The sequence below is a fragment of the Lethenteron reissneri genome, chromosome 33 (assembly GCF_015708825.2).
Source record: "Lethenteron reissneri isolate LAM-NWPU_2019-01 chromosome 33, ASM1570882v1, whole genome shotgun sequence".
NCBI classification, from domain to species: Eukaryota; Metazoa; Chordata; class Hyperoartia; order Petromyzontiformes; family Petromyzontidae; genus Lethenteron; species Lethenteron reissneri.
Window position 1 is genome coordinate 462,497 of NC_083811.1, and position 15,251 is coordinate 477,747.

Below are 15,251 nucleotides of genomic sequence, written 5' to 3' on the forward strand. Positions count from 1 at the left end.
GTGGCGATGTGGAGTGGCGCTGTTTGAAGTGCCCGCAGCACAGCCGCGGTGTAATCTGTCCGCTGGGGCGTCATGCACGAAATCAATACAAACGGCACTCAGAGCTGAGCCCCCAAAAAAAGTTATTTCAGCAAAATGACAAACAGGTGCCGTGCCTGAGCCGAGCGTCAAGTTTGCGCGAGAGGAGTTGACGGGCTCGCTATTGATCCGCCCCCGCCACGCTCTCTCGAGAGCAGCAGCAGGGCGCCCGTGTCCCGACTCCCGTTCACTCGAGAGCTCGCGGCCTCCGAGACACCGACTACTGGCGGACCTCCTCCTCCTCTAAAAAACTCCTCCAGTGCTCGGGGCGTTATTATCATCTAGAGAGCGACAGTTGTGCTACCTCCGCTCTATCCAGACCCCTCCACCCCCCTCCCCCACCCACAAGTTGACGGTCCAAGGCGTCTCCAGTTGAAGGTCACTCAGTGCCTCATCCAGAGACGTCCGTAGCTGGGAGACGATCTCAACCACAGAATCACCCAGCTGTCGCGCCTTCTCATCCAGAGACCGCTTTCTCTGGCAGCTTCTCATCTCAATACACCTCCGGCATGAGAGAGACCTTCACTCGAGTGATAATCTCATCAAAAAGCATCTGCGGGACCTCTTCACTCAAAGACATCTCCACCCGTGGGATCTTCTCAACCAGAGACATCTCCGGCCGGGCACCTACTCACGCGGCCTTCGCTGCGTGACCCCGGTGAGGCTCCGCTCCTGTGTCGCGACCTCACGCGTGGGACGATGATGATGATGGTGGCAATGATGATGGTGGTTATGATGTTTGGTCACCATTATCGTTAAAGCCACAATCCCTTATAGCGGAGTACGGCGCTTATTCATAGCGCGCTTGGCCATGAATGTAGAGTTCGATTCTCAGCCACGGTTAACATCAGTGGCCTGTTGATATCTGAATCGGTCATGAGCCACCACTCCTTAGCAACCCGCATTTGCCAGCGTGGTGAAGTATGGTCAAATAACCTCCATGACCGACACGGCGTGGAGGATAATTTTAATTGATCGATCCTTGGCTTGACAAAAAGCTGTACGTTATTTCGCTATTGTTTATTGATTATCATAGGTAGTTGTGAATTATGATACTCGCAGTGTTCTGTGATAGACGCGTCCGATGTGAGCGGTTAACTTACCGCTCTTGCCCTTCACCCACAGTGACCCCCACAGTGACCCCCACAGTGACCTGACGCGCTCCTCTGGGTGTGCCAACCGGGCCAAGTGCCCCCCCCCGGGCGGCCCCTCCTTCCCAGCGAGGAGAGAAGCCCCCCCCCCCCGCCACCACCGCCTCCCCCCCCCAAAAAAAACTCCGCCGCGTCTCATGAACGGCGACAGCGACGACCCGGGATCTCTGTACCCGGACCCCGCGCCCCTCTCGCCGCTTCAGGTATGCGGGCCCCTGTGGACCCCCTCGGACTCCCCTCCCCATCGCGATGGACCCCCGTGGACCCCCGCGGGGAACTCCTGTGGTGAGACCTGAGACTCGTGGCACTAATTGATCTAAGTTGGTCACGTAAGTGTGCAGCGATCTCGACTGGAAGCCATGGAGTATAAATCACATGACAGTGAAATCGTGGCAAATTGCGGTGAGAGCTTTCATCCAGCAGTGGATTGGTCATGACCAGTGGTGACGATGGTGAAAGTGGCAGGACCCGGTTTCATGGGTCTTTGGCGAATGTCGCTTTTTTGTCCGAATTCTTGAAAAATCTCGCCGCGTCTCAATCGTCTCCAACGGCAATGGCGTTCACGCAGGAGGGCAGGAAAAGTCACTCTCACTCCGCGAACACAATTCGGAATCCATCGAGCGGTGTTGCGATTGCTCTGCTCGCGTAGCGGGGCACGGGTGGGGGGGGGGGTGCTGACATTTACTCTCCTCCACCGCGCACATCCCTGCCTGGCGATGACTTCTCCGAGACTGTATTGAGTGAGAATTCCACATTACTATGACAAGATGAAGATTGCACATGATAGCTACTGTCGAGCTCACGCTCATTGTACCCATAGTTTTGTTTCCATGGGTGCGGAAGAGTTCCCCTTGAGCTGCTTGGAGCCCTGCGCGTTTGCTGCGCTCGCTAACGCCCGGCGCCTCCACTGCCCGCAGGAGGAGCTCAAGGGGCTGGTGGCGCGCGGCGACCCCGCGGGCCTCGCCGACATGGAGGCGTTCCTGCACCACGGGGGGCCCTTCTCCTGCAGCCAGGGCCTCCACGACCCCGCAGAGTCCCCCGCTCCGCTCCACGACGGGCCCTACGGAGGGGGGGCCTCCTCGCCGGGCCTCCGCGGGGGCCTCCAGTGCCCCCCGCCGGCGCTGCAGGGATCGTTGGGGTCCCACGACTCCCCCCAGATGCAGCTCGCGTCCCCGCAGGGCCTCATGCACGAGGACCCCCGGGGCCCCGCAAAGCCGCTGGAAGCGCAGTCGCTTGGGCTGCACGACTCGGCGGCTTCGCTGCTGGACCTCGGAGAGCTGGACAAGAGCATGGGACACATGCAGGCGCTCATCATCCGCGAGGTGGTCAAGGACATCGAGGTGGCCTGCTCGCTCCTCCACGTACCCGCAGGTCAGAGGCCACGCGCGGGGCGAATCTCTCTCTCCGTTCGTTCCGTGTCGACCACTCATCCCCAACACGAGCCAACACGAGTCAAGCGAAGCACGCGTTGAGCCTGGTTAGTACGTGGTGACCAGAATGTACAGTGATGAATTATTCATTTCACTTGAGGTTTGTGGGGTTTCTCGGGATCACTCCGATATTCTCCAGTTGTTAGCGATCAAGTCACGCACGAGTGGAAAGGGCCAAACGTCTCAACAACGCAGGACCCTCCTGACACACGAGTCTGGGGACTTGGTGGGGTGTTGATAGCTTGCATAGATGCGCACTCTGGTTACGATGATCAACGTGTAAGAGCGTGGATTCATGTTCCCAGATCTGCTGGAGGAGTGGTTGGGCCAATTGGAGAGCGACAATACGCGCAGCAGGCCCAGTAGATGTTGACCGAGGCCATCAATAATCGGTAGTGCGCACGCCGGCTCGGACTTGTGTCTGGGACAGTCGCTGAAGGCGAGTGCCGCGACTGACCGGCTCACACGCGGGCAAAGGAAGTCTCTTGCCGTACCGACGGCATCACAAGATGGGGGGGGGGGGGGGGGGACTCCGTGTGAACCTCTCGGCGTCACATCACCCCCCGTTAGAGAACGGCTCGCGGAAGATGACCTCACAGAACTGCTTCCGAGCATCCATTCCATCGCCTCGTATCCACACGAGGCGCTGGCCGCTGCAACCGCGTCGGGTGCGCGGCAGTGCGGAGGCGTTCGTCGCGCGCCACAGCTGGAAACGTTGAATCGCAATTCCACTCGGAGTTATTTTCCACAGCGCATCGCCGCGATGACAATGACCACGCCATCGCTCGCCCCGTAAGCCCGGCGTGATGGATGGGGGGGCTTGTGTGGAATCAGGCGGGCGCGTCCGCTGAACCGAGTCCGCGAGTACACTCTTCGGCGCTGTTTGCTTTTCCTAGCGGCGAGTTCGTCTAAGCGGATTGGCTTCCAAGTCTAAGTTTAGGGGGGCGGAGTGGGGGGTGGGGGGCTTCGATGACGTCACCGACACCGCAGCTTACCCGTGGCTTAATTTCTCACTCGAGAATATTCTGGAACGCTGCAGCTCGGCTGGCTTGGAGTTGGGCTTGTCGGCATAAGGCACTACCACTAGACTAGAACAAAGTGTGCCTGTCCATAGCAATGGTAGTACATTGCGGCAACCTGGATTCCGACAATCTTATTAAACAGGGCGTTAGATGTGCGGTCAAGAGAAGGCGAGATGGATGTGCTGTGCCAACAGGATTCTCTCATCTCTAAGCGCTAATTAAGACATCTCGGTAGACCCCCACCCCGCCTCGCTGTGTCGCAGTGTTCAGTCGTTTGTCGGGTAACACCACGAACTCAGCGGAATTCGTCACTCCACTGCTGGATGAGGGTCTCTCGACGCCGTGTCGGCCACGGGAGTTGTTTAACCATACTTCACCACGCCGGTCAGTGCGGGCCTGGCGCGCTATCGGCCTCTGAGCTTTGACAGTCTGCGTGGCACGGTTGGAGCGGCGGCTCGCGCGCTGCGCTGTGAACTCGGTTCGATTGCCGGTGACGGCGAGCGATGTCTGGACCGGTGTTGGCCCATCGCTTCCTTCACCAGCCCTCCACACTGGCAACAGTTGCGAATTGTGGTCAAACATCCACTTGACGCAACATCGGCTTCAGCTGAACCTTTGGCGGCCATTGCGCAGCCCAGCCCCGCAGCCGCCTATGGCACCCGGTTGGTGACCCGGCCAGGCGCTACCCAGGCTCCCGCCTGCTTAGCTTCTGACAACAGAGGAGACTGGGGCCACTGCGAGTGATTTCGTCATAAGCGTTCTACTCTGCCATAGCAATGTGGAATTTTCACGACTGGCTTCGGGTCTCCCAATAGAGACGAACGCCGCTTCACGTGTATTTGGCCGAAGAGGCTCGTGGTCTCTGAGTTGACCTGTGACCCGTCTCTCGCAAGGCTTACGAGCTGTCAAAATCAAGTGTCAGTGGTCACTCACCCCTTGTTGACTTTAGCGTCTCAGTTTATGTTTACAGTCCGCAGTGATGGACATTCCACATTCAGATAGCGGGGCGAGTATATCCACAGGGCAAACAGCACTGTCACATGACCTGTCACCACGAACGGCGTCGGAGAGGAATCATCCCCCGTGAGGAGCTCGCATCTGGCTACGATTCCAAACGGCTCACATGGCGGAGCCTAAACAGACCGAGAGTGGGTTTCGGCAGATGCAACTCTCTCGTGAAATCACGGGGATTCTGCGCGACCGAACAATGCGCTTGTCAGGAGAAGAAAGCCATGGATCATCTCCTGAGATCCCTGCAGCACCACAATGCCAACACCAGAAGCGGCGGCCTGCGCAGAATATTGGGAAGAGACGAGATGGGTTGGACAGGAAACACGACGAAGATGAGGACGAAGAAGGCCACGACCCACCTAGACCGCGACTGGCAGTCACAGGCTCAGCGGGAGTCGCGGGCTACAATCCTTGGCACGGGGACCCCGTTACTCACCGCTACTCGCCGCTACTCACCGCTACTCACCGCTACTCGCCGCTACTCACCGCTACTCACCTCTACTCGCCGCTAGTCGCCGCTACTCACCGCTACTCACCGCTACTCGCCGCTAGTCGCCGCTACTCACCGCTACTCACCTCTACTCGCCGCTAGTCGCCGCTACTCACCGCTACTCACCGCTACTCGCCGCTACTCACGGCAGCCTGTCCCAGGGGCGCGGCAGTGACACGCTCCTGTGACTCAGCGCCTGGGAGGCGGCGTGTGGTGCATCACTGAGATCTGTGACACTCGCGAACTCGCTGGGCTGTGAGGCGGCGGTTATAGGAGATGGCGGTACAGCAAGTAGGCTCCCGCTGCCGTCTGCGTAGCGGAGGAGCTTTTAGTGGCATCCCCTCATGCGTGGTGGGGTTTCTCCAGGGCTCCTAACCCTAATCCTGATCTTGACCTCAACCCTAACCCCAACACTGACCCCTTTAACCTTGCCCCAACCTCAACCCTAATCCTGCCTATAACCCTGACCGCAATTCTAACCCTACCCCAAGACCTCACCGTGACCCTAACCCCGAACACTTCACCACTCGCCCACCCACACCCACCCACCCACACACCCACCCACGCACCGGCCAGCCACCTGCAATCCATGACCTGACCCGAGCACGCAGCGCTGCCCTTTGATCGCATTCCGTCGGAGAAACTCACCCCCCCCCCCACCGCGCCAAGAAAGTTGAAACATTTCCGCACCCAATATTCCACCAACTCCTTCACTGGATGGCGAGAGCCAGCGGCGGCGGCTGCTGCTCTGTGCGAGAGCCGCGCCGCTCGCTCTCGAGAGCGGGAGGTCACTCCACGGGCCGAGCGAATCAAGCAACAAAGGCAGCTACATTTGGGCGCACAAAAGCGAAACAAGTGTAATACACGAGAGTGGAGAGGGGGCGAGGGCTGCGGCAGAGGAGAGCCCTCACGGCCAGCGGAGCGAGACTCGAGGAGAGGGGAGAGGGAGGGGAGGGGGTAGAGAGAGATGAGAGCGAGGGAGAGAGAGAGGCAGCAAATGCAGCGGGGGAGGGAAGAGTGATGGGGGGGGGGGGGGGTAGAGGAGGGAGAGTGAACGGGAGAGGGGAGGAGCAGTAGCAAAGCTTTCGAGTGCGCAGGCGGTGCAACTGCGCCGGACCCACGGGACGGAGGGAGCCAGAGACGCAGGGCTACGGAGAGGAGCGACATTGAAGAGGGAGGGCGGTGGGGTGCGGGATCTCATTCCTTGCACCAGGGGGGCCCATGCCAACCGCGCTACGCTACTGAGAAACGCGTGGAGGGGATGGAGGCGGAGTGAGAAGGGGGAGTGAGGAGGACGGGGAGGGAGGGGAGGGGGTGGTTACGCACGGCGCGCGTCTGTGAGCGCGGCCGTGAGGGCCTCTCCTGAGAACACGTGTCCACGATGGCCACTCGAGGGGACATGTGGAGGCGCGGGGCCGGCCTCGTGGGCAGGTGGGACACTCCACACCCCCCGCCTCTCCCCTCCAGCGGCCTCTCAGCGCTAACGAGGTGGGGGGAGGGGCGAGGGGGGGCGAGTGTCATTTTCCGCTGGCGGCGCAAAGATCTGGGCTGGGATGGAGAGGCGCCGACACGCGCGGGCCGATGCGCCTTGCATCCATCAACATCATCTCCCTCCACCTCATACACTTCATCATCATCATACCCCTCCTCCTGGTCAGCATCATCATCATATCCCTCCTCCTCCTCGTCATCATCATCATACCCCTCCTCCTGGTCAGCATCATCATCATACCCCTCCTCCTCCTCGTCATCATCATCATACCCCTCCTCCTGATCATAATCATCATCATCATACCCCTCCTCCTCCTCGTCATCATCATCATACCCCTCCTGCTAGTCATCATCATCATACCCCTCCTCCTGATCATCATCATCATCATCATCATACCACTCCTCCTCCTCGTCATCATCATACCCCTCCTCCTGATCATCATCATCATCATCATACCCCTCCTCCTGATCATCATCATCATCATCATACCCCTCCTGCTCGTCATCATCATCATCATCATACCCCTCCTCCTGATCATCATCATCATACACCTCCTCGTCATCATCATCATCATACCCCTCCTCCTCCTCGTCATCATCATCATCATACCCCTCCTGCTCGTCATCATCTCCCTCCTCCTCCTCGTCATCATCATCATACCCCGCCACGTCCTCTACCTCCTCACACCCTTCTACTGTTCTTCATAGCTTTCTGAATACATATCAATCTCCTTCTCTGCGGGGAGCGGGCAGAGGGGGGTGATGAGAGGGACAAACGCGAGGGGGTAGGGGGATGTCCTTCGCCAGCTGCTGCCGAGCACCGATGATCGATGATCGATTTTGAACCCCGCGGAGTCGCGCGCCGAGTCCTTCGCGGAGAGCGCGCGCGGCGCGTGCGGCGCGCGACCCCCCCCCCCCCCCCACGTGACACACACACAGACATCGCCCATCGAGAGATAACCACACATCTCACATCGCTAAACCCTCATGTGTGTCTCGTCGCATTGTCCCATTGCGTGACCCACACACATCTGCCTTCGTCACCGCTGTTCGCACTTCTCCCATCGCTGATCAAGGACTCATGATGATGTCGCCGTGGCCGAAGCCATCGCTAACTCCCCTACACCGAAGCAACGTGGCCCCAGAATCAACGAGCCGCTAACGTCTTCCGCACTCGCCCCCTGCGCTCTCTCTCCCACTCTCCCGTACACGCACACGTCCCGCTGATGCGTCTTGTCTCTCGCCCCCTCGCCTTGTTGTCCACGGCAGACCCCGAGTCGTGGTCGTGCCGCCACGTGGACAAGTGGCTGGCGTGGAGCGTGCACCAGTACGGCCTGGGGCCCCTGTGCCTCGACTTCCTGCGCATGGACGGCGCGAGCCTCTGCCGGCTCAGCGAGGAAGACTTCCGCCTGCGGGCGTCGCGCGCCGGGGAACTTCTCCACGCGCACCTCGACGTCTGGCGCTCGGGTGCGCGGTGGGGGGGGGGGGGCTCAGGGGGGCACGGGATGGGATGGACGTGCGGGAGAGGGCAGAAGGGGGGCACGAGATGGGATGGGTGTTTGAGGGGGGCAGATAGGGAAGGGCGTGCAGTGTGTGTGTTGAGTGTGCAGTGTGTGTGTGTTGGGTGTGTAGTGTGTGTGTTGGGGGTGTAGTCTGTGTGTTGAGTGTGCAGTGTGTGTGTTGGGTGTGCAGTGTGTGTGTGTTGAGTGTGCAGTGTGTGTGTGTTGGGTGTGTAGTGTGTGTGTTGGGGGTGTAGTCTGTGTGTTGAGTGTGCAGTGTGTGTGTTGGGTGTGCAGTGTGTGTGTGTTGGGTGTGTGTTGGATGTGCAGTCTGTGTGTTGGATGTGCAGTGTGTGTGTTGGGTGTGCAGTGTGTGTGTTGGGTGTGCAGTCTGTGTGTTGGGTGTGCAGTGTGGAGCAGGTGTCTGGGAGTGGGGGTTCAGGGGCGTGTTTGCTCTGCCTGGATTCGGTGCCTGGGTGTGCGGCGCACCGAGGAGCCCAGGGAGGGAGTTGGGTGTGGGGGTGACTTGGCTCTGTTTTCTAAGTGAGCGGTGGCAGACCGCTCCATGGTTGAAGTGCGCACAGGGTCACCAGATGGGTGCGGGGCGGGGGGGGGCTAAGGGGGGGGGGGGGCATTTACCCGCGTCTCGCTCAATGGACCTGATTTTTTGGATCAAGAATGAACAAATCCTCTGGGCGGCCCTGATGTGCACATGTCCGTGTGTTTCTGTGCGTGCACGTGCCCAGGCGAGTGGGTACGTGTCTGTAACGTGTCTTTTACGTGTCTGTACGTGTCTTTAACGTGTCTGTTTCTCTGCTCGTTTATCTCAAAACAAGGGCTGCATCTCTGACCTGATTCCTTCTTCTGTCCGTGAATTTCAGCCGCGCGATTCAACTCCTCCCCGGGGCAGATGTACCTGTCGACGGGAGCTCCAGGTGAGAGGGAGACGGGGGAAGGAGGGGTGAGGGAGGCAGTGGAACTCGGGGTAGGGGTCGCAGGGCCGGTCACTGGCTCCAGGTCGAGGAGGCGACACGCTCCACCCCGGGTTGTCTGGTTTCAGCTGGGGGCGCGTGCAGGTGAAGTTATTGAGGCACTGCTCTGTGCTGGCGATAGCTTCACCGTCAGCGCTTCTCACAGAAACATAGACTCGCACGGAGACACATAGACTCGCACGGAGACACATAGACTCGCATAGAGACCCATAGACTCGCACAGAGATACATAGACTCGCATAGAGATACATAGACTCGCATAGAGACCCATAGACTCACACAGAGACTTATAGGCTCGCACAGAGACCCATAGACGCTGGCTATTACTTCATCCTCAACAATGTCTCCAGCGGACGGGCGCTTGCGGCCGAGCCTAGCACTGGGGCAACATCAGCATCATCGACATGATCAGGATCATCATCATCGACATGATCAGGATCATCATCATCGGCATCATCATCAGCAGCATCATATATTAACGCAATCATGACTGACGCTACCTGTACACGTCATCACCTGAGACTTGAAACCCGGGGTGGAGTTCGTTGCCTCCTCAACCTGGAGCCGCGAGCACGGGACCCGCTTCCAAGTCGCCAAACCGCAGCTGGCCCCACTTGACCCTTGGAGTTGACATGCCTTCTGCCGCGCGGTGACCCAGTCATGGGTCTGCGCATCCCCTCCCCTCACCCACCTGCTCACCCCCTTCCCCTCCCCCTCCTCCTCCCCCCCTGGTCTCGATGTGGATTCCCGGCATGACGGCGAAATGTTCAGTTATCAATTAAAACAAGGAAGAAGACACGCATGGGGTCTGTAATGTCTTCCCACGTGCGTCTGTCCGCGGAGGTAAATCGCGGCAGTGAACGCGTGCTCGCCGCCATGGCAGAGATCAGAAACATGGCCGTGAGCGAAGCAAGTGGAACAAAACGCGGAAGAGTGGGCATAGGCCGTGCCTGACCCCCTGGTGCCCCCCCCCCCCCCGACTCGGCAGGCGCCTTCGACTACTTGGCGGAGGAGCTGGGGCCCTCAGACGCCGACCTGGGCCTCCAGGGGCTGGCCGACCTGCCCGGGGGCGAGTCCCCCCAAAGCCTCGGGGGGGGCGGGGCTGGGAACCCCCTCTCCGCGGGGGGCACCTGGGACCCCGATGCACAACCCCATGGTGAGCGGAAAAGAAATCACCCCCCCCCAACAGACCGCATTTGTCTTCCCAGGGAGAAACACATAGCCGTGCACTCCAGTGTCCTTACGCGGCACACCGCGTCCACGATGCATCTCGCTATCGCTTCCTCTACTCGTCACGTGCTACTTCCTCCACCCTACCAGCGACCCGGAGGAGATATTTGCTAATGAATTAAGCACTGGGTGCACCACCTTGTGCCAGAGAAGATGGCATCACATCATTACTCCTGAGCTCCATTTAATTCTCTCTTCTCCCCACCAAAAGCGATCAATCTGAGCGAGTGGGGCACGTGGCTGGGTGACAGATCGCACTCTGCCCCTCACTGATGTCAGTGCCGGGGTTTTCTCCATTTATAAATTAGAAATCACACACGCAGAAAGATGGCCCTATGCTGCTACGTTTAACTTCTTTCGCACCGTACCTAGCCAACCGTGCTCATCGGAGGTGCGGGAATGTGAAGGGTCCTCCTGAAACGCATCGTCTTGAGACTCGGTGGAGACGTGCAGGTACTGACTCCCGCCTGCTCCTCTGTGCCCAGGCGAGGAGGGCGGCTTCCCCGGGGGACCTGGGATGGGACCCCCCCTCGACTTGGGCCGCGCGCTGCCCAGCCCCGCGATGATCACTCCCAACCACACCGGTGCGACCGCGCGGGAGGCGGGGGAGGGAGACGGGAGGGAGATGGGGGAGGGAAACGGGGAGGGAGATGGGGAGTGAGATGGGGGAGGGAGACGGGGAAAGGGAGATGGGGAGGGAGATGGGGAGGGAGATGGGGAGTGAGATGGGGGAGGGAGACGGGGGAAGGGAGATGGGGAGGGAGATAGGGAGGGAGACGGGGAGGGAGACGGGTAGGGAGATGGGTGAGGGAGACGGTGGGAGGGAGATGGGGAGGGAGATGGGGAGGGAGACGGGGAGGGAGACGGGGAGGGGAGACGATGGGAGGGAGATGGGGAGGGAGTTGGGGAGGGAAACGGGGGAGGGAGATCGGTGGGAGGGGGATGGGGAGGGAGATGGGAGGGAGATGGGAAAGGGAAGATGGGGAGGGAGATGGGGAGGGAGATGGGGAGGGAGACGGGGGAGGGAGACGGTGGGAGGAGATGGGAGGGAGATGGGGAGGGAGATAGGGTGAGGGAGACGGTGGGAGGGAGATGGGGAGGGAGATGGGGAGGGAGACGGGGAGGGAGACGGGGAGGGAGACGATGGGAGGGAGATGGGGAGGGAGATGGGGATGGAGATGGGGAGGGAGATGGGGAGGGAGACGGGGGAGGGAGACGGTGGGAGGGAGATGGGGAGGGAGATGGGGATGGAGACGGTGGGAGGGAGATGGGGAGGGAGATGGGGAGGGAGATGGGGATGGAGGGACAAGCGCTAAAGTGCAAATTTTTTTATTTTAAAAAAATAATTCGCAGCCAACCACTCTCCCTGACCTCCCCTCTCTTGGAGACCCTCAACCCAGCCCTATGCCCGTCGACCCTGCCTACCCTAAAACTACCAAAACCTCAAACCTATCCTAACCCTACTATAACTCTACCCTGACCCTTAACCCTAATTGCTTTGAAACGGACTACTCCCGGAGTCTCCGTGACCGCGACGTTCACTTCTCTTTGCGATCTGTTCGACACGGGGGGGGGGGGGGGCACGAGCAGCTGACCGTGACCCCCCCCAGCCCCCTGGGATTCCCGAAATGAGCCTCGACCTCGAGCCCCGCATCGTGTTTGCGCGCGGGATTTGTGCTCACGGGGGAGGCGCCGTGAGGAGTGTCAGGGGGATCTTGGGAGATGGGGAGCTGGGGAGCTGGGGGGCTGGGGAGATGGGGAGATGGGGGGATGGGAGATGGGGAGATGGGGAGATGGGGAGATGGGGAGATGGGGAGATGGGGAGATGGGGAGATGGGGAGATGGGGAGATGGGGAGATGGGGGGATGGGGAGATGGGGAGATGGGGAGATGGGGAGATGGGGAGATGGGGAGATGGGGGGGCTGGGGAGCTTGGGGAGATGGGGGGCTGGGGAGATGGGGAGATGGGGAGCTGGGGGGCTGGGGAGATGGGAGATGGGGGGCTGGGGAGCTGGGGAGATGGGGAGATGGGGGGCTGGGGAGCTGGGGAGATGGGGGGCTGGGGAGCTGGGGAGATGGGGGGCTGGGGAGATGGGGAGCTGGGGAGCTGGGGGGCTGGGGAGATGGGAGATGGGGAGATGGGGAGATGGGGAGCTGGGGATCTGTGCGCGAGTCTCAGCTGCCGGGTGTGGGGGTCTAGGGGGAGGGGGGACTTGTGGGCATCTCTCAACAACACCCCCATACCCCCCCCCCCCACTCACTCACCCACCGGGGTGATGATAGCGATAATGATGTTGATGATGTGGAAGGTGATGGTGATAATGGCAATGATATTAATTGTAGTAATTATTTTGTGATGGTGAGGATGATGTAATGGTGATGATGATATAATGATTGTGATGATGGTGATGTTTTTGAGAATGGTGATGTTGATGATGGCGATGCTAATGCTGCTGATGATGGTGGTGATGCTGTTGACGATGGAGATGATGTTGGTGTGTTGCAGCGAGCATTCACCTTTGGCAGTTCCTCAAGGAGCTGCTGCTGCAGCCCGAGGCCTACAGCCACTGCATTCGATGGATCGACCGCGAGAAAGGTGCCGACCCTTGACCCCTCGCCGTGACCAATCAGCACGGACCATAGATACACTCACACAGAGACCCATAGATACACTCACACAGAGACCCATAGATACACTCACACAGAGACCTATAGATACACTCACATAGAGACCCATAGATACACTCACACAGAGACCCATAGATACACTCACACAGAGACCCATAGATACACTCACATAGAGACCCATAGAGACACTCACACAGAGACCCATAGATAAACTCACACAGAGACCCATAGACACACTCACATAGAGACCCATAGATAAACTCACACAGAGACCCATAGATACACTCACACAGAGACCCATAGATACACTCACACAGAGACCCATAGATACACTCACATAGAGACCCATAGATACACTCACACAGAGACCCATAGATACACTCACACAGAGACCCATAGATACACTCACATAGAGACCCATAGAGACACTCACACAGAGACCCATAGATAAACTCACATAGAGACCCATAGACACACTCACATAGAGACCCATAGATACACTCACACAGAGACCCATAGATACACTCACATAGAGACCCATAGAGACACTCACACAGAGACCCATAGACTCCCTTCCCCTGTCCCAGTCCATGCTCCAGACGTTCTTCTTCTCCCCTGCCTACACGTGCCTCTCTCTCTCTCTCCGTGCAATGGACCACGTGCTCGGGGTGCGTCGTGAGACGCGGTTCCAGCATCTCTCAGAGCACCGCCCTCGCTGGGTTCCAGTGCGGATCAGACGCGGCTCGGCGAGTAACATTATCCGTCTGCTTCTCATTCACTTCGCCTTACGCCTATTGATTCTCCGGGGGGATGGGGGGCGAGAACGTTAAGCACTTGTAAATATTTGTCTGCGTCTTAGCGAGGGGTATATCTTCAGCTGGCGGTGGAGGGGGGCGATGTCGCAATGGATATTGCACTGCGCCACGAACCCTGGCGAACTGCGTTCGACTCCCAGCCACGGCTAACATCAGTGGCGAGCGGCATCTGAACCTCGTCTGCCCCCCCATACCCCACCCCCCGCACTTCACCAACCTGCGCGGTGCGTTACCAACGCTGCTGCATGCGGAGAGCCTCACCCAACAGAGGGAAGGGCTGGGCGTGAAAATGATTGTCTTATTAGTTTGTGCTCCGTTACATCGATTTTCTACACCTTTTTATCACTCGCAGAACAACAGCGACAACTCACATTCCTGTAACAACAGAGGGGGTCTCTATCCAGCAGAGGTTGTAGCATGGGCCACGATGCTGGCGATAATGAAGTTGATGACTTCTTTCGCGCCGTACATAGCCAACCGTGTAATTGGATGTGCGAGGTGTCACTGCTTAGCGCGAATAGAACGGTCCCCAGCCCCCTCCACCATTGCATGCCTCGCGCTCCGGGTCCGCCTCTCCCATCCTCACCCCAACATCAATAATCATGCCCCCCCCACTCCTCATCATACCACGCTCCCCCCGTCTCCCCCACGCTCTCTCAGCCATCTTCAAGATCGAGGACTCTGTGGAGGTGGCGCGACTGTGGGGCATCAGGAAGAACCGCCCCGCCATGAACTACGACAAGCTGAGCCGCTCCATCCGCCAGTACTACAAGAAGGGCATCATCCGCAAGACGGAGATCTCCCAGAGGCTCGTCTACCAGTTCGTGAAGCCCGTGTGAGCGGCCGCCAGGCACGCCGACTCTGACCCTCGGGGATGATGACTCCAAACACTGGGGACCACCGACTGCCGACATCAGGGGGCTATCCAGTCCAAGACATCTTGGGGCCACCGACTCCTGACCAAAGTGGGCTCCAACATTGTGGCGTAGCGGGTCGATAAACAGACACACAGCCGGTTAGACAGACGGACAGACAGTCAGGCAGTCAGTCAGGCAGTCAGGCAGGCAGGCAGTCAGTCAGACGAGTCAGACAGTCAGTCAGTCAGACGAGACAGTCGGACAAGGCAGACTGCCCTCGCGTTGAAACAAAAGCACTTTCCCTGCTGCAGGGACCCTGCGGAGCCACGCGCTCCCCTCACCCCCCCCCCCGTGTGTCCCCATGCTCCCCTCACCCCCCCCCCCCCCGTGTGTCCCCATGCTCCCCTCACCCCCCCGTGTGTCCCCATGCTCCCCTCACCCCCCCCCCCGTGTGTCCCCATGCTCCCCTCACCCCCCCCCCCCGTGTGTCCCCATGCTCCCCTCAACCCCCCCCCCCCGTGTGTCCCCATGCTCCCCTCACCCCCCCCCCCCGTGTGT

General features: G+C 59.4%; 1 protein-coding gene across 2 annotated transcripts; it reads left to right on the plus strand.

Annotated features, from left to right (window-relative positions):
- Positions 1–298: 298 nt before the first annotated feature.
- Positions 299–15,038, plus strand: LOC133350398 (SAM pointed domain-containing Ets transcription factor-like). 2 transcript variants are annotated; one of them, XM_061564730.1, is made up of 9 exons: positions 299–736; positions 1,204–1,432; positions 2,147–2,600; positions 7,943–8,140; positions 9,054–9,107; positions 10,153–10,320; positions 10,880–10,978; positions 12,900–12,989; positions 14,497–15,038. In XM_061564730.1, exons 2-9 carry the CDS (start codon positions 1,367–1,369, stop codon positions 14,673–14,675), a joined length of 1,308 nt encoding a protein of 435 aa, XP_061420714.1. In that variant the 5' UTR covers positions 299–736; positions 1,204–1,366; the 3' UTR covers positions 14,676–15,038. The 2 variants fall into 2 exon arrangements, with proteins under 2 accessions (XP_061420714.1, XP_061420715.1); XM_061564731.1 differs by lacking the exon at positions 1,204–1,432.
- The last annotated feature ends 213 nt before the right edge of the window (positions 15,039–15,251 follow it).

What these genes read in the sequence shown, in the direction of transcription:
- LOC133350398 (XM_061564730.1), top strand. Translation starts at nt 1,367, where the DNA reads ATGAACGGCGACAGCGACGACCCGGGATCTCTGTACCCGGACCCCGCG. An exon ending in GCTCCTCCACGTACCCGCAG is followed by an intron (nt 2,601 to 7,942) that starts GTCAGAGGCCAC and finishes TGTCCACGGCAG; the next exon opens with ACCCCGAGTCGTGGTCGTGC. An exon ending in ATGGATCGACCGCGAGAAAG is followed by an intron (nt 12,990 to 14,496) that starts GTGCCGACCCTT and finishes ACGCTCTCTCAG; the next exon opens with CCATCTTCAAGATCGAGGAC.